At 46.6% G+C, this 22261-nt stretch overlaps 1 protein-coding gene across 3 annotated transcripts in view; it reads left to right on the top strand.

The window, feature by feature from the left end:
- Positions 1–22261, top strand: part of MCF2L2 (MCF.2 cell line derived transforming sequence-like 2) — a 527578-nt gene that overhangs the window by 361117 nt on the left and 144200 nt on the right. For all 3 annotated transcript variants that reach the window (XM_073626295.1, XM_073626294.1, XM_073626296.1), the window contains exon 18: positions 1557–1626. In XM_073626295.1, the coding sequence (XP_073482396.1) occupies positions 1557–1626 (70 nt within the window). The remainder of the gene's footprint in view (positions 1–1556; positions 1627–22261) is intronic.

The raw sequence follows: 22261 nt of genomic DNA, 5'->3' as shown, positions 1-22261 counted from the left end.
GTGCAGCTCGTTTTGCACAGAGTGGCCCCGAAACTGGTCTTCTGGGGTCCCTCGGCGGCTGTCTCAGCTCCTCCCCGCAAGAACTAACCACCTTCATGCGAGCTCTCTTGCATGGTGTTTAGTTCTTGCGGGCACGCTCCCGTGATACAGCTGCCAGCTATAGCCGGTCACTGTATCACTCAGCCCCGCCCCCCGGGGCGCCGCATAATTGGATGTGATTGACAGCAGCGCGAGCCAATGGCTGCGCTGCTTTCAATCCATCCACTCTAGCCAATCAATGGCCAGGCTGAGCGGCGAAGAGGACATCGGGGGCGAACGCAGCAGGTTTAGGGGCTCAGATAAGTGAAACAGGGGGACTGGGGGGGCCGGTATTGTCAGATGTTTTGTCACCTTAATGCATAGGATGCATTAAGGTGAAAAAACGCCAACCTTTACAACCACTTTAAAGGAGCAATGGGGAGAGAGTCCCATTCTCCCAATACCTACCTAGGCGTAATAGGTGTTTTACTTAGCGATGACATCATCACGCGGTCAGCAGGCAGCAGCTGGTGTTTTTCAGATTTTATCTGAATGTCTGTTTGCTTCAGGAAGCTTGTGAGTATATTTTTATCGTTTTTATTAAAACAGATTTAAACCTACTGCATACTGTTTTAAAAGCCTTATTCATGTTTATTAAACTCTCCGACATACAGACTGTCACACCTGGATCACAGGCAACCAATGAGCTTCAACATAAACAGAGTTAACTCAAGCTTACTACAATCTTAGTTTTATATCAGTATGCTTGTAATAAATTAAAGTAACATAATTGCAGCAGGTTACCTGAATCACTTTGTGCTTCCTATAACTGGAAGTTCATTTATGGTGGTGGTGTTAAAATTTTTCCATTGTTACAGTGTACACAAACGTTCTGTAACCTGCTGCTATCATTCAAACTCAAGTATCTGTATCTAAATTAACAGTCAGTTTTCCTATCTTTTGCTGCAAAAAAACATGTTTTCTCAATTAGACTAGCGATACAGACTTTTCTTAAAATGAAACTGTTCTGAAAATCTCAACAACATATTTACTCCTCAGCTTCTTAAGCCCTCATTCACACGTAGAATATGAACTGTGTTCCTGGGGCTTTTTTTTTTTTTTTTGCATGTTTTTGTGTTTTTTTTTTTTTTTATTTTGCCTTTTTAAGAAAAGTGTGTCATACAGCAGATTCTTTATAATGGATTGTACATTTTTAGCCCAATATACTTTTACCCTAAATTTTCCAAAGGCACCACTTTAAAGGCCCCTGTAGGTCCATGAATAATGGCCCTAGAATGGCCCTCCAGCCATGTGGAGGTACCGTATGTAACATGTAGCACAGCTTTTTTGTATGTAGCCAATCCCCGATGCACGTATTTACAGTCATATCTTCTGAATGGGGTCCCAGACAGAAATTACAACTGAAAAAAGTAACTGTATCCAAAACTAAAATAAAATCATTTTCGCTGGAGTCAGGGCAAACGCATTTATCTGTGTTTAAATTTTTTCTTCAAACAGAATTTTTTTTTTTTTTTCAGAACTTTTCTTAAAGAACTGGAGAACTGTACTGAAGATACAGATTCACTTGGAAAATGTTTTTTGAAAAGGGTAAGATATATGTCTATTGTAATACATTTAGATCCTAAAGCTGCCCAAACATTTTAGAGGGTGGTAGGATGCGGTGATGTAGCAAGTTCATGTCATTGTAGTAGAGAAGGGGTAGAGAAAAGTGAAGTGCAGCCCATCCTAATGAATCCACCAGTTAGTAGACAAATTGCGTTGGACTGTTACTAGTCCTTAGCCACAGTTACGCTTGGTCCTGTGTGTACCATTTGTATTGTATGGTACATGGATATGTCTTTCCACAAACTGGTAACTAACTTGATTAGTATGCATGACCTTAGTTTAAAGTAGAACTATAGGCAAAACTTTTTTTTTCATTTTGGATAGAGCAAGGGAAGGTTTTAACCCCTGTCAGATTTTATTTCGCCAACTGTGTCCCATTGTGGGGATTTCCCTTCACTTCATGTCTCATAGCCAAACAGGAAGTGATCGGAAATCCCTGCAAATTAAAGGAATATTTTGAAGACCCCCAAGATTTCCCCTCTATTACTTTTCTGGGGACAACCCAAAATATGGCATATGGGGGGCACAGACAGCAATAAAATCTGACAGGTATTCTAATCTCTCTCCACTCTATCCAAAACTAAAAAAAAAGTTTTGACTTTAGTTATACTTTTAGGTTGAGCAGCATCCATTTAAAAATTTTGCACAGGAATTAGACTACACTATAACAACATATAATGCCATCATTCACTGGCAGGTGTGCATTGTGCAGCCACTACTCTGTGTGAGCTAGCCTAGAAATGAAGTCCATTTAGCTGTCAGAATAGCCTCCCAGAGCTGCTGTTTGGATGTAAACTGCCTCCAACCCTCACAGATCTTTTGCTTGAAGATGCTTCAAAGGTTCTCAGTAGGATTGAGGTCAGGGGAGGATGGAGGCCACACCATGACTTTCTCTCCTTTTATCCCCATAGCAGCTATTAATGCAGAGGTATTCTTTGCAGCATGAGATGGTGCATTGTCATGCATGAAATAATTTTATTACGGAAAGCATAGTTCTTCCTTCTGTACCAGGGTAGGAAGTGGTCAGTCTGGAACTCCACATACTTTGCAGAGGTCATCTTTACACCTTCTGGGACCCTAAAGGGGCCGACCAGCTCTCTTCCTATGATTCCAGCCCAAAACATGACTCCACCACCGCCTTGCTGATGTCGCAGCCTTGTTGGAACAGGGTGGCCGTCCACCAACCATCCACTACTCCATCCATCTGGACCATCCAGGGTTGCACGGCACTCAGTGAACAGGACTGTTTGAAAATTAGCCTTCATTTATTTTTCTGCCCAATGCAGCCATTTCTGCTTGTGAGCATTGGTTAGTGGTGGCCGAATGGAAGGTTTATGCACAGTTGCAAGACTCTGGAGGACTCTACACCTTGATGTCCGTGGGACTCCAGAGACACAAGCAGCTTCAAATATCTGTTTGCTGCTATGTAATGGTGTTTTAGCAGCTGCTTTCTTGATCCGATGCATGGATCTGGCAGAAATCTTCCTCAATGTGCCTTTATCTGCACGAAACCTGTCTGTGCTCTGAATCAGCCACAAATCTCTTAATAGTGCGATGATCACGCTTAAGTTTTTGTGAAATATCTAAGGTTTTCATACCTCCTCCAAGGCATTGAACTATTTCACTCTTTTCGGCAGCAGAGAGATCCTTTTTCTTCCCCATATTGCTTGAAAATGGTGCTCTGCTTAATAATATGGAACACCCTCCTTTAGTAGATTTTCCTTTAATTGGGCTCACCTGGCAATCTATTTATCACAGGTGTCCGAGATTGTTTTCAGTGATAAAAAGAGCCCTGAGACACAATGCCATCCATGAGTTAAACTGAAAAACAAAATATTTAATCTTTGTGACACTGAAATAGAACTTGCATAATAATTTGGAACAGGGTGTATATATATATATATATATATATATATATATATATATATATATATAATTAATCTAATCTGGTGTGTAACTAGTTAAAATGCTTTTATAAAGTAATGGTTCTGCTTTCTAAACCAGGGTTATGCCAGCAAAGACATCTGTTTAATTATGACATTTCTAAGAATTGTAGCTGCAAAACTTTTTTATATGAAATCTGTATATATATATATATATATATATATATAGAGAGAGAGAGAGAGAGAGAGAAGCAGAGTGGGACCCAGCTGCCAGTGCTAACTAACAGGCAAGTGCCACCGACATCATGATCCTAAATGCAGAACAGTATCCCATAGTTTACACAGCTTTATCCCATATCACAGCTTCTCCCTCTCATATCACAGCCCACCCCTTATAGCCCCTCATATCTTAGTGCCCCCACATTCTCATCACACCCCCCTATATCACAGCTCCCCCTCTCACATTAAAGCTCCCCCTTCTCACATCATAGCCCCCTGTCACGGAACGTCCCACACTCCGCTTGAGTGCTTCCGTCATATACCACTTCCTCCCAGTCTGTATACAGATTTCACAACCTCTCTGAGCACAAACAAGGCGACACTTGCTTGTTGCTACTAAGAACTCACTTTATTTAGAATCAAAATTACAAGACTTTATATGCCGTTGGAACCTCCTCTAACAATACAACTGTAACTTAATTAACATGAGCTAATTATCTAATCCTTTATACAGCCTAGGTGACTGAGACATGACCTTTCGCCCAGACTTGTGGTCACCAAGCTTCACACAGTTATATCAACACAATAGCAGTCGTCCCGTCTCCTACATTGTATAGAGGACAATGTCATTAGCTCATTCAATTAACATAAACACAGGTAGTTGGAATTGATGACACCAGCATCTCCTCACAGGATGTGTCCCAACAGAATGAATCAGTCTTATCAGCAGGGGGCTGCTGGAGGAATCCCCCCTCCCTCTTCAGGGACACAAATCTACAGTAAGGAGTCCCCATACAATATATACATATATACACGACTGAGTCCGATTAGTACAGTTCAGCCTGGACTTCTCATTCACCTCACAAAGAGTATTGTTCCATTGAAAATCCAGGGCCCATAATCAAAAGGCAACAGGCTTGCATACAGTCCTCTCCAACAGCCTCTGTTCTGGCTAGGTCTGTCACATTTCTCCCCTTTCGGCAGGAGACTAACACAGGAGGAGACCCCAGACGGGTTGACTCCGAAGTTAGTCCATAGTTCCAGTCCTCTACTGCCTGTACCCACACAGTACCCCAAACAAATTATTCCAAACAGAGTATTACTCACCCAGCCATCCTCTGCCTCTCTCAGAGAACATATCTGCTGCTGGGGAGAGGCCCGGACTGGCCCTTCTCCCTGGAATCCTTTCTGCCGCTGGAGAGAAGACAGGGGGACTGGGCTCACTCCATCCTGCTGTTGGGGATCTGGGCCGACTGCCCAGCATCCCTGGGGTATACAGGTGGGGACTGAAGCCCCATCAACCGACACCAGATCAAGCTGCAGTTGTGAGGTGATGACTGCATTCTCTCCTTGGATCCTGATCTGCAGCTCGCGATAGACTGCCACCTCCTCACCTTGGGCCTCCACAATTGCTGCAGGTGTGGGGCAGAGATCTTGGACCCTCTGTCCGGTTGCCAGCACTTCTGCTGGGGGTTTGCCAGGTGGTTCCTCCTCTACAGAAACGTCTATTAAATCCCCAGTCTCTGGAAGTGGTAAAAGTGTGGGACAGAGGTCTTGGACCCTCTGTTCAGTTACCAGATCTTCAGCTGGAGAAGTTTGTTTTAACTCCATAGATGCTGCTGGCAGAAAATCACATGTCCCTGTCAGTGTTGTGGGAGAAAGGCCGACTACCTCTTCTCTCAAGAAGGCCGAAGCCACTGTTGGTGCTGGGCAGAACACAGTGAACTTTGGCCCTGATAGCAGCTCTTCTGCTGGAGGCTCATCAGGTTGTTCTTCCTCAGCAGAAAAGTCTATCAAGTTCCATGTCTCTGCAACTGATGTCTGGGGATAGAGGTTCACCATCTCCTGTCCATGGAACCCAGAAGATGCTATCATTTCTGGGCAGAGGTTAGCAGAGCTCTGCCCTGTGGTCAGCACGTCAGGTTTGGGGATGGCAATCTCCGGATTTTCCACTGCCGATTCTCTGGCATGCTGCTGAACTTGTTCTAGCAGTTTCCTGTATGCCCTTTCCAGATGCTGTTCCTTCCTTAGCAAATGGTCCAGATCAGGTTTGAGCTCTGAGACCCCTGCAAGACCGAGCATAGACTCTCTATATTCTCTCAGGTCCTCAAGGTCAGGTTCCCCTTCATTGCCAAACATAAAAAGATCTGTAAGGTTCTCCCACAGCAATCCAGGGCCTCCAAAGTCATGTCCCTCCGGAGAGCATTCTGTTGTCTCCCCTAAATATCCCTCCTCTGCGTGCCATTACAGAGCCCGATAACGATTGTCCAGCTCTATCTCCTGCTGGACCAACCTGTCCAACTCAGTCACCCATTGCTCCTGGGGCTGCTCTCCCAGGAATGCCATCCGCAATGCCCGTTGGTCACTGGCCCGTTGCTCTTGGGTTGGAAAGCACTTGCCCTGTTTTATACCAGCGAGACGGAGGGCTGCAATCCAGAGCTCCACCCGAATTTGCTGCCTAAGCTCCAGGTATTCATCCTCAGACACAGTCCTGGTGTATGTTGAAAGGATGATTCGCAGCAGCCCCAGGAATTCTGATGCCAGGTCCATATCTCCGCTGGGGTGACTGAAGTCTGCTATTCTGATCTTGGATCCAGTTGGAGGTTTAGATTTCCCTGACTGCAGGAAGCTTTCCCGCTGCTTGCCACCAATGTCACGGAACGTCCCACACTCCGCTTGAGTGCTTCTGTCATATACCACTTCCTCCCAGTCTGTATACAGATTTCACAACCTCTCTGAGCACAAACAAGGCGACACTTGCTTGTTGCTACCAAGAACTCACTTTATTTAGAATCAAAATTACAAGACTTTATATGCCATTGGAACCTCCTCTAACAATACAACTGTAACTTAATTAACATGAGCTAATTATCTAATCCTTTATACAGCCTAGGTGACTGAGACATGACCTTTCGCCCAGACTTGTGGTCACCGAGCTTCACACAGTTATATCAACACAATAGCAGTCGTCCCGTCTCCTACATTGTATAGAGGACAATGTCATTAGCTCATTCAATTAACATAAACACAGGTAGTTGGAATTGATGACACCAGCATCTCCTCACAGGATGTGTCCCAACAGAATTAATCAGTCTTATCAGCAGGGGGCTGCTGGAGGAATCCCCCCTCCCTCTTCAGGGACACAAATCTACAGTAAGGAGTCCCCATACAATATATACATATATACACGACTGAGTCCAATTAGTACAGTTCAGCCTGGATTTCTCATTCACCTCACAAAGAGTATTGTTCCATTGAAAATCCAGGGAACATAATCAAAAGGCAACAGGCTTGCATACAGTCCTCTCCAACAGCCTCTGTTCTGGCTAGGTCTGTCAGAACAGAGGCTGTTGGAGAGGACTGTATGCAAGCCTGTTGCCTTTTGATTATGGGCCCTGGATTTTCAATGGAACAATACTCTTTGTGAGGTGAATGAGAAATCCAGGCTGAACTGTACTAATCGGACTCAGTCGTGTATATATGTATATATTGTATGGGGACTCCTTACTGTAGATTTGTGTCCCTGAAGAGGGAGGGGGGATTCCTCCAGCAGCCCCCTGCTGATAAGACTGATTCATTCTGTTGGGACACATCCTGTGAGGAGATGCTGGTGTCATCAATTCCAACTACCTGTGTTTATGTTAATTGAATGAGCTGATGACATTGTCCTCTATACAATGTAGGAGACGGGATGACTCCTATTGGAGCTGCTATTGTGTTGATATAACTGTGTGAAGCTCGGTGACCACAAGTCTGGGCGAAAGGTCATGTCTCAGTCACCTAGGCTGTATAAAGGATTAGATAATTAGCTCATGTTAATTAAGTTACAGTTGTATTGTTAGAGGAGGTTCCAACGGCATATAAAGTCTTGTAATTTTGATTCTAAATAAAGTGAGTTCTTGGTAGCAACAAGCAAGTGTCGCCTTGTTTGTGCTCAGAGAGGTTGGGATATCTGTATACAGACTGGGAGGAAGTGGTATATGACGGAAGCACTCAAGCGGAGTGTGGGACGTTCCGTGACATTGGTGGCAAGCAGCGGGAAAGCTTCCTGCAGTCTGGGAAATTTAAACCTCCACCTGGATCCAAGATCAGGATAGCAGACTTCAGTCACCCCAGCGGAGATATGGACCTGGCATCAGAATTCCCGGGGCTACTGCGAATCATCCTTTCAACATACACCAGGACTGTGTTTGAGGATGAATACCTGGAGCTTAGGCAGCGAATTCGGGTGGAGCTCTGGATTGCAGCCCTCCGTCTCGCTGATATAAAACAGGGCAAGTGCTTTCCAACCCAAGAGCAATGGGCCAGTGACCAACGGGCATTGCGGATGGCATTCCTGGGAGAGCAGCCCCAGGAGCAATGGGTGACTGAGTTGGACAGGTTGGTCCAGCAGGAGATAGAGCTGGACAATCGTTATCGGGCTCTGCAATGGCACGCAGAGGAGGGATATTTAGGGGAGACGACAGAATGCTCTCCGGAGGGATATGACTTTGGCGGCCCTGGATTGCTGTGGGAGAACCTTATACCTGTATACAGACTGAGAGGAAGTGGTATATGACGGAAGCACTCAAGCGGAGTGTGGGACGTTCCGTGACATTAATAGAATTTGCATAATAATTTGGAACAGGGTGTATGTATATATATATATATATATATATATATATATATATATATATATAATTAGTCTAATCTGGTGTGTAACTAGTTAAAATGCTTTTATAAAGTAATGGTTTTGCTTTCTAAACCAGGGTTATGCCAGCAAAGACATCTGTTTAATTATGACATTTCTAAGAATTGTAGCTGCAAAACTTCTTTATATGAAATCTGTATATATATATATATATATATATATAGAGAGAAGCAGAGTGGGACCCAGCTGCCAGTGCTAACTAACAGGCAAGTGCCACCGACATCATGATCCTAAATGCAGAACAGTATCCCATAGTTTACACAGCTTTATCCCATATCACAGCTTCTCCCTCTCATATCACAGCCCACCCCTTATAGCCCCTCATATCTTAGTGCCCCCACATTCTCATCACACCCCCCCTATATCACAGCTCCCCCTCTCACATTAAAGCTCCCCCTTCTCACATCATAGCCCCCTATATCACAGCCCTTCAATCACATCAAAGCCCCCTATATCACAGCTTCTCCCTCTCACATCACAGGCCCCCCAGTATTACAGTTCCCCCTATCACAGCCCCTCCTATCACAGCTCATCCCTCACCCCCCCCCATTTCACAGCTCCCCCCTCTCACTTCGCAGCCCCCCCATAATGTCCACCCTACCTTAACTCAGTGTTGTGGAGGGCGGGTATGGTGGCAGAGTAAACTCGTCTTCTGGGTGTGCTCACCTGGTATCTTTTACATTAAACCTCTCAGAAGTCTCATCTGTACCAGTTCCTTGGGGCTTACACCTGGCGTATCAAGCCATGCATCCCATAATCTGTCAAATTTCCCAGGATTTCACCTATGCTGATATATGTATTTTTCCATGATAAGAATGTTACCCATGTGTTGAATCCATGTTTTAACCGTCGGTGGCGTGGCAGATTTCCAGCTCATAAGTATTGTTTTCCTAGCTTGAAACAGTGCTCTGGCGAAAGCGAAACTGGGATTGCCCCCTCCAGTACCCCCAAAAGACAGCCTAGTGGATCAAGAGGGAAATTGGTTTGAAATACCTGGGTAAGTGTTGCTAGAACCCCCGTCCAATACCTATGGAGTTTGGGGCAACGCCAGAAGAGATGAATCAGGTCACCAGGCACTGCTTTACATTTGCCACACAGCGGGTCTGGTAATTTGCCCATTTTGAGAAGTTTTACTGGGGTATAGTGCACTCTCAGTAGGATATATAATTGGGATACCTTTTGTGATATGTTCAGCGAGCAGGTGTTAACTGCCTGAAGTGCCTCTTCCCACTGCTTCCCTGTAATGGGGCCTAAGTCTGATCCCACTGTGTCGCTTCCTTCATGGGGTGTCTCTCCAGAAATGCTGATAAAAGCACAAGGTAGCATTGAGATATTATACCCTTTGTGTCTGATGCATTTTGCAGTATATGAAAGACAGGTGTGGGGGACTGTACCCAGTCCACTGTGTCGCCCTGCGCCTTGACAGCGTGCTTTAGTTCTAGGTAGTAAAACATCATGTTGGAGGGTAATGCATATTTTTTTTTTTTTAACAACAAGGTTGGTCTTTATTGGAAAAAGAGAATCATGTCAAGATACATACATTCCACACTGAAAAGTATAACAGACAAAATAGTTGCAGTACCATATAATGTAGTTCCAAGTAACATATTCATGAGTATACATTGGTATCCATCTCTAGACACCAGTATAAACTTTTACTATATAGCAGAAACTTAAAAGGTACCTGGGGGGGGGGGGGTGGAAAGCAGGCCCCCCATAAGGAAGAAAAAACACTACAAGGTCAGCTTAACCATAATTATCTATTACCAAAAGGCCTCATACTACATGAGATCAGTCCATGGCCTCCAAATTTTTTCATATTTCAAGGGGCACCCTCTACTTATGTACGTCAGTTTATATAATGGGAGAGTCACATTAACTGATTTTTCCCATGCTCCCACCGTGGGTGGCAACCGAGAAGTCCATTTTAACAGAATCTCCTTTTTTGCATAAAAAAGTAAAAGCGAGATCAGTATCTTGGTATACCTAGGTCGTTGCTCATCATCCTGCACCCCCAGCAGTGCCAGCTCCGCCGTTAAGGGGACGTCCAGCTGAAGGCGAATCTTAAGCCACTCTCCCACCTCAGCCCAGAACTTCGAAAGCTTGGGACCAAAACATATGAAGGTAAGTGCCTTCGGAAGAGTGACACCGCGGGCAGCCTGGAGAGCGAGACGGGAAGATTCTGTGCAGCCTCTGAGGCGTATAGTACACCCTGTGCAAAAATTTGGTTTGTATTCATTTATCCCTAGAGGATATCACTAATTTAGCACTATTTTCAAAACACTCCTCCCAGGTTTCTCTATCCAAATCAGGCAGGTCCACCTTCCATTTCTCCCAAAGAGCATCCATTTTAGGTGATTCTAACTGAAGGAGAGCTAAGTATAAAGCAGAGAGAGGCTTCTGGAGGGACTCCTGCGCCAGCAGCTCCTCTATAGGATCTGTCACAAGACTGGGAGGCGCTGGGAATTGAGCTCTGGCTGCATGTCGCAATTGGTGATAGCGGAACGCCATCCATGCCGGTAATCCATATTTGTTGGCTAGGGCACTAAATGTAAGAAAGGAATCGTCATGTAGTATGTCCCGCAGCACCTTGATTCCATAACGTGCCCAAATTTGTGGGTCAGGAATCGTCCGAAAGTGGGGAAGCTCGGGGTTACCCCACAAAGGACAATAGGGGGACCACCTATTCGGGTGCTGGAATCTACGTCTAGCCACCTTCCATACCCGCAAGGTCGCCTGAGTCGGCGTCGGGAGGGATGGATATGCCGCGGGGCCCCTATACACTAGATTACTTAGTTCATTGAGAGAACCCACTATGTTTGCTTCTAGGCAGGTCGCTGCATTGGCTCTTGATTGCTCCATCCACCATCTAACCGTGACAAGCACCGCTGCCCAGTAATACACTAAGAAATTAGGCAAGGCCAGGCCTCCACTGCTCACAGGAAGCCACAAGGTCTGTCTGGCCAACTGGGGGGGGGGGCCCCACCCCATAGAAAAGTGCCAATGCAGCTATTTATTTCTCTGAAAAATGAATGAGGTATCCACACCAGGCAGTTTCTGAAGATGTAGTTAAACTTTGGGAGATAAATCATCTTTATAATGTTTATGCGCCCTAGAAGATTAAGGGGTAACTTAGCCCATCGGGTGCAATGATCTTTAAGTCGCGCCACTATCGGTTGGAGATTAAGGCGCTGAAAGGCCCGTAAGTCCTTTGCCACCCTGATCCCCAAGTAAACAAACTCCTCCACCCACGGCAAGGGGGACTGCACCCCCACAGCTTTGGCTCGGTCATCTAATGGGAACAGCGCGGATTTAGACCAGTTAATACGGATCCCTGAATACTTCCCAAATTCATCAAAGGTCTCAAGTGCTGCAGATAGTGAGGAGTCAGCATCATGTAAATATAGCAGAGTGTCATCCGCATATAGGGATATTTTCTCCTCCAGAGGGCCAACTCTGAGTCCCACAATGCGACTCGACTCTCTGACCGCTATCGCCAAGGGCTCCAAAGCCAGTGCAAATAGGCTAGGGGATAATGGGCACCCCTGACGAGTTGCCCTCTGGAGGAGAAAGGAGTCCGAGAGAGCATTATTCACACAAATCCTCGCTCTAGGGGCTTGATACAGTAGGCCCAACCAATGAAGGAATTTGGGCCCGAACCCAAATCTACTAAGGACTTCCCAAAGGTAACCCCACTCTATGGAGTCAAAAGCCTTCTTCGCGTCCAGAGAGGCTATGACTCTTGTACCCCCATTGTCGTGGGGGGTGGCTAGGTTGAGAAATAGACGACGGATGTTGATGTCGGTGCCTTTTCCCGCCATGAACCCAGTCTGATCAATATGGATCAAATCGTCCATGACCTTACTTATACGAATAGCCAGTATTTTTGTTAGCAATTTGGTGTCTGCATTAATTAAGGAAATTGGCCTGTAAGAGGCGCACTCTTCAGGGCTCTTGCCGGGTTTGGGCACCAAGACCACTATCGCATCAGCCATCGACTCAGGGAGGGAACCTTGTTCCGCAAATTGTTTCAACAGTGAGGTGAGCCAGGGCGCCAGCAATTCCTGAAAGGTGGAGTAAAAATCAATAGGGATTCCATCGGGCCCCGGGGCTTACCCTGATTGCATAACTCCCATCGCCTCCTGAACCTCCTCTAAGGAAATGTCTTCCTCTAGTATCTCCCTTTTTTCCGGCTCTAAGGTAGGGAGCGAGACTCGATCCAAATACTGAAGTAGCTCATTTTTTTCATAAGCAACTCTAGATGAGTACAGGGTTTGATAAAACTTTAGGAACCTAGCACAAATGTCAGTAGGTGACGTCAACAGACGACCATCCAGCCCTCGCAGCCTACCAATATGGGTTGTTGCATGTTGCCCCTTAGCCAACCAGGCCAGTAGCCTACCGTTTTTATCTCCATATTCAAACACCCTTTGAGCACCCTCTAACATACATTTCTTGGTGAGGTCTACTCTCAAGATGGATAAATCCCTCAGGGTGTCTTGCCAGGTTATATAATTAGCTTGCACCGGGGAACGTACATATTCGGCCTCCCTAAGTCGCGCCTGCTCCTCCAAGTGTCTCAGAGACTGCACAGATTTCCTCTTCCGTTGAGCTATACGTTTAATATATTCCCCTCTGAGCCAGGCCTTAAAGGCATCCCATAACACTGTGGGCCCAGTAGATCCCGAATTATCAACCCAAAAATTGCACATTCCTTCCGGTATCTCCTCCTGAATCTCAGGGTCTTCAACCCAGTATTTGGACAATCGCCATACCTTCCCACCCTCCACATGCGAGGTCCAGACGGTGACAGACAGGGGGGCATGATCAGATATCCCCCGCGACAGAATCTCAGTCGATACCACTCTCCGCAACATAGCCAATGAGGCATATGCCAGATCAATACGTGACATAGTCCGGTATGTGGCGGAGAGACAAGTATACTCTCTGTCTGAGGGATGGAATTGACGCCAAACGTCTGTCATGTGGAAGGCGGTCGCCCAACGGGACAAGGCCACCTGCTGAGGTCCCGAATCAGACATTCTATCTAAATCTTTGGAAGGCACCATATTAAAATCTCCTATAATTAGGACATTATCCACATTAAACATTGTGACTTGCTGCATCAATACATGCAGCACTTCTACATCAACAGGTGGGTGCAAATATATAACCACTATTACATATGGGATCTCAGAGATTGATGCGTGTAAAATAATGTATTTGCCTCCAGGGTCAAGTCTTACCTCTATGAGCTGAAAGGGCAGGGATCTATGCACCAAAATGCTGACCCCTCTGGGATAGTTAGAATAAGGTGCATGATAGTGCTCACCAACCCAAGCCCTCCTCAGACTCAGAACTTTGGATCCCGTCAAGTGTGTCTCCTGCAGGATGCACACCTGCGGGCGGAGTTTCCTCAAATAGTTTAGTACCAGGGAGCGCTTGATGGCTGAATTTAGCCCCCTCACGTTCCAGGATACTAGTAAGCACTTAGCTATTAAATAATCGCACCCAGTAATGAAGGATGTTCTCCCCTAGTAACATGGGGATCCAGTGAACCCGAGGGGGACTACATACCCTTTTCGGGGCCATGGAGTATACCAGTGCAGGAATATGTAATGTAGCATCATACCCAAATAGTTGCTCCAAGCGATGTATGGGAACAACAAAAGACCAACACAACCATGTAAACTTGCAAAACAGTAAGAACCAGCAGCTATGAACATTAGCCGCCAAACCACCCCTCCCCCCACCCCATGCACCTCGGAACATAGAGATGCATTTAAAACCCTTAACGTCCATTGCTCTTAAACCAATCCCTCAGGTTGTGGACGTGTAGCCAGATAGGGATCTTCAGATCCAGCAAATCACACTGAGCCAAAAAACAAAAGTCAAAAATGAAAAAAATAAAATCCCATGGGGGGGTGTTCTTTTGCAGAGATATTGGAGTGTTATATTATAGTGTAGGGTTATTGTCACCTGGTTAAACAGGGGTACACACTTCGGAGTCCGTTACCAAAAACATCCGGTAAACTAGGGGGTAGTGAAAGTTACAGTTATCTACTAGCTCTAATGGGGCGTACACACGGTCGGACTTTTCAGCTACAAAAGTCCGACAGCCTGTCCGACAGACTTTCGACAGACTTTCGACGGACTTGCGGCGGACTTTCTAACGAACAGACTTGCCTACACACGATCACACAAAAGTCCGTCGAATTCTTACGTGATGACGTACACCGGACTAAAATAAGGAAGTTGATAGCCAGTAGCCAATAGCTGCCCTAGCGTGGGTTTTTGTCCGTCAGACTAGCATACAGACGAGTGGATTTTTCGACCGGACTCGAGTCCGTCGGAAAGATTTGAAGCATGTTTCAAATCTAAAGTCCATCGGATTTGAGGCTGAAAAAGTCCGTTGAAAGTCCGGAGAAGCCCACACACGATCGGATTACCAGCCAGCTTTAGTCCGTCAGCGTCCGTTGGACTTTTGTAGACGAAAAGTCCGACCGTGTGTACGCGGCATTATAACGCACATGTCATAAGGATCTGGAAGTCCCGCATTCTCCTAGTAGATAAAGAGTCTAATTATGTCCTTCCTCCTCTCTCCACTTACTCAAAAAAAGAATATAAAATGCAAACAAAAACAGAAAAATTAGGGAAAAGATGATCTTTTCCTATCCTGCATAGGAGAAGGGGATGTGGGCACAATTCCAAGGAAAAAGCTTACCCATCACAGGAGTATAGGGCGATTCAAGAAACTGCAGCCAAAACATTCTCATAGCAGCATGCTGGGATCGGTAGTACTACGGAGGGAGTGCTTCAAGCCACGCGGAGGCCTCCTTTGGATTGACGAAGAAACGTACGGTCTCACCATCCACTACCCGCAGTTTTGCTGGAAACAAGACGCTGTACTTCAATCCCTTGGTTCGCAGGGCGGCCTAGACGCTGTTGAAAGAGCGGCGCTGTCTCTGGGTCTCCATGGTGTAATTCGGGAACAGCAGGATCTTTTCATTGCGGTATGGAAGCTCCCCAGCCGCTCGTGCCGCCCGTAGTAGCTCATCACGGTCCCTGTAATTTAGCAGCCGGAGAATAAAGGTTCTGAGTGGGGCCCCTTCAGGTCCAGGCCTGGCGGGGACGCGATGAGCCCGTTCTACTGCAAAGTGTGGCGATAGTTTGGCAGCCGGCAGCAGGGCGTGAAGGAAATCCTCTGTAAATAGGGCAGGGGATCTTCCCTCGACCCCCTCTGGAAGTCCCACAATCCTGAGGTCGTTCCGACGGCTTCTATTCTCGGCATCCTCCGCTCTATATTCTAGAGCCTTGACCCTCGTCTGTAGGGCTCTGATGGAAGCCGCATGATCAGTCGTCGCATCCTCCACCTCTCCCACACGCCGCTCCGGATCTTATCAAGGTCTTGTCGAATCAATCCAACGTCCATTAGGACCTCCTCAATCTTAGAGGTCAAGGCAGTTTGGCACAGGGTGATGGCCGCCATAACCTCCGGAATGCCTGGAGGTACAGGGAGAGAGCCCTCCTCGTGGTCCGTTTGTGACGCCATATTAGTTAGGCGTGCTGGAGAGCCCCGGGCACAAGAGATCGGGGAAGTCTCTGCAGGGATATTCGGGGGAAATTTCCGCCGCTTACCCCTCTTCTGACTCTCAACGTTTTTAGAAGGCATCCAGGTATGAAAGGATCCTCACGATCCACTTGGTCAGTAGGTACGGATTAAATTAACGGATCTCACTCCAGGAGAGCTCTGAGAACATGTCTGCTCAGTCCACCATCCCGGCCTTGCCCCCTGGGTAATGCATATTTAGATTGTAGGTCTGCGAAGGAGAGCAGTCTCCCATTGTGGAAGACATGCCTTAAGTGGGTTATTCCAATGAGTCGCCACCTTGGTCCCTGATGGATTTTGCCCAGTTCTTTGTATGTTTTATTCCCCCAAAAAGGGGGTAAGCTGTATACCCCGTTACATGTTGCAGTTGTTTAGCCTTATTCCACACCTTCTGAAGGAGTGTGTAAGAGGACATTTGTTTGTTAGGCCACTGAAACATCTGAGCATCTAGGCTCTCTGGTACCGGCTTCCCCAGTGTGCCAACCAGCATAAGTTTAGCTGATGAGCTTGCAGGAGCCATAGCTCCTATTAGGTCCTATTAGGTGCTGCAGCTGTGCAGCCAAGTAGTATATCCAACGGTTGGTGAGTGTGAGACCACCCTCCCTCCTTCGGATATTACAGCTGCTCCAGTTTAATCCTGGGGGGGTTGTTATGCTATAACAATAACCTGAATAGGGAGTTGACCGCTCTAAAAATTTTCAGTGGAATAACCACCGGCGTGTTATGTAGCATGTACAAGAACTGGGGCATTAGGATCATCTTAACAAGGTTTGTCTTCCCTGCCACGGACATTTTGAGTCTGTTCCATATATTATTTTGTCTCTGAAGGGATTCAATAGGGGGTATATATTTAGCTTACAATAATCAGTCAATTTGGGGGAGATATAAATGCCTAAGTATTTAAAGGAAGTCACTATAGGGACAGGACAAGGAAGCTCTGCATTCAGTCCAGGGGTCTCATCCAGGAACATCAGTGCGGATTTGGACCAGTTCATGGTAAAGCCTGAATATTGTCAAAGTCAGTGATAAAGGACATTGCCTGAGAAAATTAATTATCCACATCCTCCAGAAAGGGGAGCATATTGTCGGCGTAGAGCATTATTTTCTCATGCAATTTCACCATAGCGAAATCCCTTGATCTGTGGACAATCCCTCACCTGGGCTGCGAGAGGCTCAATAGCCAGTGCAAGTAGCAGGGGAGAAAGGGGGCAACCCTGCCTGGTCCCCCTGCCCAGTGCAAAGGCATGTGACATCCTATCGGACATGCGTATGGCGGCCTGCGGCGAGCCATATAGTAGCCTTACCCATGCAATAAATCTAGACCCAAACCCAAATTTGGCCAGTACAGCCCATAGATACCGCCAGCCGACACTTTTGAATGCCTTATTGGCTACAAGAGACAGCAGTGTCCTATGGCCAGCCGTATCTGCTGGGGTCTGCATGTTCAGATAAAGACTTCTGAGGTTGGTCACAGTGGACTTTCGTGGCATGAAACCTGCCTGGTCTGGGTGGATAAAGACAGAATAACCTTATTAACCTTCATGGCCAGGATTTTGCTAGTATTTTTACTTCACTTTGCAGCAACGAGATGAGCCTGTAAGAGCTTGGATCTACGGGTCGTTTCCAGGTTTAAGTAATAGTATAATGTCATCCCCTGGCACTTTACAAGTAGGGAAGGAGGCCGCAGCCTCTTTCAACTCATCCAATGCAAATGGAACTTCAATGCACGCTAGACGAGTCAGAGTCGGCAAGGACACAGTGTCTAAATAACCCTACAGTGCCTTGTCAGAGTAGTCATCACAAGGTTTGTACAAATCTGCATAAAAGGAAGCTAGTTCAGTGATTATTAGCTCAGGGTCGTTCACCATTTACCCCGTGGAGCAGCGAATAGCTCCTATGGCTGGGGATGATTGTTGGGACTTGGCAATTCTAGTCAACAAGCGGACAGTTTTCTCCCCCTCCTCATAGAAGGCCTGTTTGGTAAAGAATCGTTTTTGCTCTGCAGCAGAGGATCTCAATCGGTCCAGGGAGTACTGGCCAGATATCCATGCCTCCCTCGCAGATTCTGAGTGATCATTGACATAGGAGAGCTCAAACTGCCGGACCTGGTCCCCAACCCGCTCCAGGAGGGCTGACGAATTATGTGTTATGGCTGCAATTTGTGCTATGAATGTACCCCTAAGACATGCCTTGAAGGCATCCCATTTCAGTGTAGCATCTGTGTGTAATCGGTTATTATAAAAAGTATTGTTCTATTTGTTTCACCACCCGCTCGTGGAAAGTGAAAGGTTTGATCCAAAAGGCATTTCATTTCCAAGGGGCTCTAGGTAGGGAGGCAGCTGGATGGGTGGTTGTAACGAGCCCCTTGCTCGCTCGGCTCCACTCTCCCGACACTCCTCTGCAGCTATAGAATCAGATTGCAGATCGCAACATCTGATTGTTCGGTCATCCGATGCTCCGGGATTAGAACCCCAGCTATGTGCCATTCTAACCCAGTTGTGATAGCTCAGAACAAACACCAGGCAGGCTGTATGTAAGTTCAAACAGGAATCTACTTTATTGCAAAATACAGGCTTTTATACACTAAAAGTGGAGGTGCAGACCTCCTGCTCATATTACTCTAACAATACAGCTGTAACCTAATTAACCTAATTAACATGAGCTAATTAACTAATCCCTTTAGACAGCCTAGATGACTCAGACATGACCTTTAGGCCAGACTGGCCATCTTGTAGTTCAGAAAATCCAATCATTATCACAATAGCAGAGTTAATTAAACACAAACAACAATGGGGATCTAATGACTCTTAGATCCCATACTAGAGACTTATTTACAATACACATTTTAGCAGACAACAGACAGGTAGCTGGAATTGATGACATTAGCATTTAACAGTAGGAGTCCCAACGGTATGAATCAGTCACTATTCCAATATTCATGACAGTGGTTAAGTGTTTTACCAGTGGGGAGTGATCTGATACTCCCCTGGGAAAGTACTCCACTCTGGTGACCATGTTAAGGATATGTGGGGACCCTACACAGAGGTCAATGCGAGAAAGCGAGCCATGTGTTTTAGAGAAGCAAGAGAAATGTTTGGTTGTTGGGTTTTTTGCTCTCCATACATCTGTCCAGCCCATCTCCTGCAGCAGACGGCTCAGAATAGTGCCCCTTCCGCCTAAGGGAGACTGGGCTGGAGGATGCCTATCTAGTCTGGGATCAAGGTATCCGTTAAAGTCTCCCATGATCATGGTGGGGATGTCAGGTTTGTCGACCAGGTACGACAGAAGAAGCTGCAATATCTCTCTAGAAAATGGAGGGGGGTATACACAAAAGCAATAACCACATTCAAAGTAAACAGTCTGCAGTATAAGAACACATATCGACCCAGGGGGTCTATAGCGGAGTCTTATTCCTGGTAGACCAAGGACTTATGGTCCAGTACACTCACCCAGAATATGCAGAGTGAGTGGAGTGGTACCCCTTGCCCACCCAGGAATATTGCAGTAATCCAACCGTATCCTTTGTAAGGTGAGTCTCCTGCAAGCCCACTATGGCTGGGTGAAATTTCTTCAAATAGGGGCTTATCATAGTGCGTTTTAACAGGTCATGTACACCTCGGATGTTCCAAGTCACTATTGGAGTGGCAGCCATATTGAACAGAATAGGCAAGCACACCTTTGGTATAGAGGCCTCTCCGCCTCGTTCCTGGGTGAAAATATGTTACCTGTCACTCGATAGGCACTCAGTTCCTTCAGGGGACAGTGAAAAATTGACAAGGTATCAGGTTCAGCTGGTAAAGACAATGAAGTGTAGGTTTCAGAGCAAAGCGCACCTGCGCAACAAAGGTAGGTATTAAGATCGGTCCACATCTGGTCTGTTGAGCAGCATTTGCAGACCCACATGGAGCGGGAGCGAACCACCTCCTTCAGTCTGCAGTATAAGAACACATATCGACCCAGGGGGTCTATAGCGGAGTCTTATTCCTGGTAGACCAAGGACTTATGGTCCAGTACACTCACCCAGAATATGCAGAGTGAGTGGAGTGGTACCCCTTGCCCACCCAGGAATATTGCAGTAATCCAACCGTATCCTTTGTAAGGTGAGTCTCCTGCAAGCCCACTATGGCTGGGTGAAATTTCTTGGGCTTATCATAGTGCGTTTTAACAGGTCATGTACACCTCGGATGTTCCAAGTCACTATTGGAGTGGCAGCCATATTGAACAGAATAGGCAAGCACACCTTTGGTATAGAGGCCTCTCCGCCTCGTTCCTGAGTAAAAATATGTTACCTGTCACTCAATAGGCACTCAGTTCCTTCAGGGGACAGTGAAAAATTGACAAGGTATCAGGTTCAACTGGTAAAGACAATGAAGTGTAGGTTTCAGAGCAAAGCACACCTGCGCAACAAAGGTAGGTATTAAGATCAGTCCACATCTGGTCTGTTGAGCAGCATTTGCAGACCCACATGGGGCGGGAGCGAATTGCCTCCTTCTCCCCTCATGTCAGTAACTGTTCAGTAAACTTGTGCCAATCGGGCACCAATAAACGTGTCCCACAGTTGGGACATGGTAGAGTTTCATGGAAACTTGTGATCACTACTCACCCACAGTAACTTAGATCTTAATTAGGTGCTTAGCGCTGTGTCAGAGCTTAGTCAGAACGCTATTTTAGGCAAATTGTACAGTGTCCCGCTTTGTAAGTTCTGGACTTAAAGTGTTCGCGAATAACATACCGACCATGCCGAACTCGCTCTCCGGACGTCAGTCTCCCCTGTCAGCCTTGTGACGTCTCCGGAGGCCGTGTTCATTATGATCAAACCATGCAGCTGCATCCAAGGCAGATTCAAAGGAGGTGGACTGCCCCCTGGCAGCGATGCCCAGTTTGGCCAGATATATCATCGCATAAGTTACTTGGATTTTTTGTAGGCGCTTCTTCACCTCAGCAAATTTAGCCCTCCTTTGTTGCACCTCTGCCAAGAAGTCAGGATAAATTGAAATTTTAGTCCCATTAAAATGAACAGAGCCTCTCTCCCTTGCCAGTCTGAGTATGATCTCACAGTCTTTGTAATTCAAGAGCCGGGCCAACATGGATCTCGGTGGGTTACCAGGGGGGAGGGGTCGAGGCAGCGTGCTGTGGGCCTGCTCAACCGCAAACAATGAGGTGAAGGCCTACCTGCCGAATAAATCTTGCAACCATTTTTCTGTAAAAGCTGTGGGGTCCCAGCCCTTGACTTTCTCAGGGAACCCCACAATGTGCACATTGTTCCATCTTAGGCGGTTCTCGATGTCGTCTGTTTTGGCGTTGGCCTGTGCAGCTTGCTGTAGTGCTGTCCTGGCGTCCCTGGTGAGTGGAGGTATCAGGTCCTCCACCTCACTAATTCTGTCCTCCACAGCCGTGGTCCTCTCCCTGATTTTTTGGAGGTCTTGTCTCATAAGGGACACTGTTTCAGTGAGACCCCCAAACTGCTCTTTCAGACCATCCACGGATGCATCTATGTACTGCACGCAGGATTTCAGTCAGCGTGGTTTGCTGTGTGTCTTCCTGCAGCATGTCAAACAGGTCTGATGTAGGGACAGGGGAGCCTTCCAGGGACATTGTATCATCTAATGCTGAGGGGCTGTGTTGTCTGTCTGGCTCATATGCAACGGTCTGTGCTGGTGGGGGAATTAAGCTGCTTGTCCCTTACAGTTTTTGCGTGTAATAGAGCGTTTCTCTGGACTGCTGCTTGCCCTGCTGCTTTTGTGTCTTATGGGACTTACCGCTTGCCTCCTTGCTTGTCGGCTCCTCGCGCTGTTCTCTGAGGCTGAGGAGAGCTGGCGCCACCTTGGGCCTCCATGGCTGCCGCGGCGTCTTTTTCGCCTGTTCGGTTCATCATGGGCCTCGAAAAGTGTTGAGTACCCTCCTGTGGCTCCTCGGGTGGTACAGCCGGCGGTTTGGGTCAGTGTCGATTCGGATCGATAGCAGGAAGAGGATCGATGAAGGATCTACAGTGGGAGCTCCATGTCGTGCGACCACTCACATGCCCACTCAGGCCACGCCCCTAACTTATACTCCTTATTAGCTCATTTTACCACTTACTCTTCACAGTATCAAAAACAAATTATTGCTTTTTATGAAAATGAAAAAAACACTAAATACAATTTCTACTGTTGATGAGGTATAAATTACCTTTTCCAGATGAATAAACACATTTTGGTTACTAAAAACCTGGCTCTG

This window comes from Aquarana catesbeiana, linkage group LG04, assembly GCF_042186555.1.
Source record: "Aquarana catesbeiana isolate 2022-GZ linkage group LG04, ASM4218655v1, whole genome shotgun sequence".
NCBI lineage: Eukaryota > Metazoa > Chordata > Amphibia > Anura > Ranidae > Aquarana > Aquarana catesbeiana.
The sequence above is the reverse complement of the archived record's forward strand: the minus strand, read 5'-3'. Positions and strand labels throughout refer to the sequence as shown.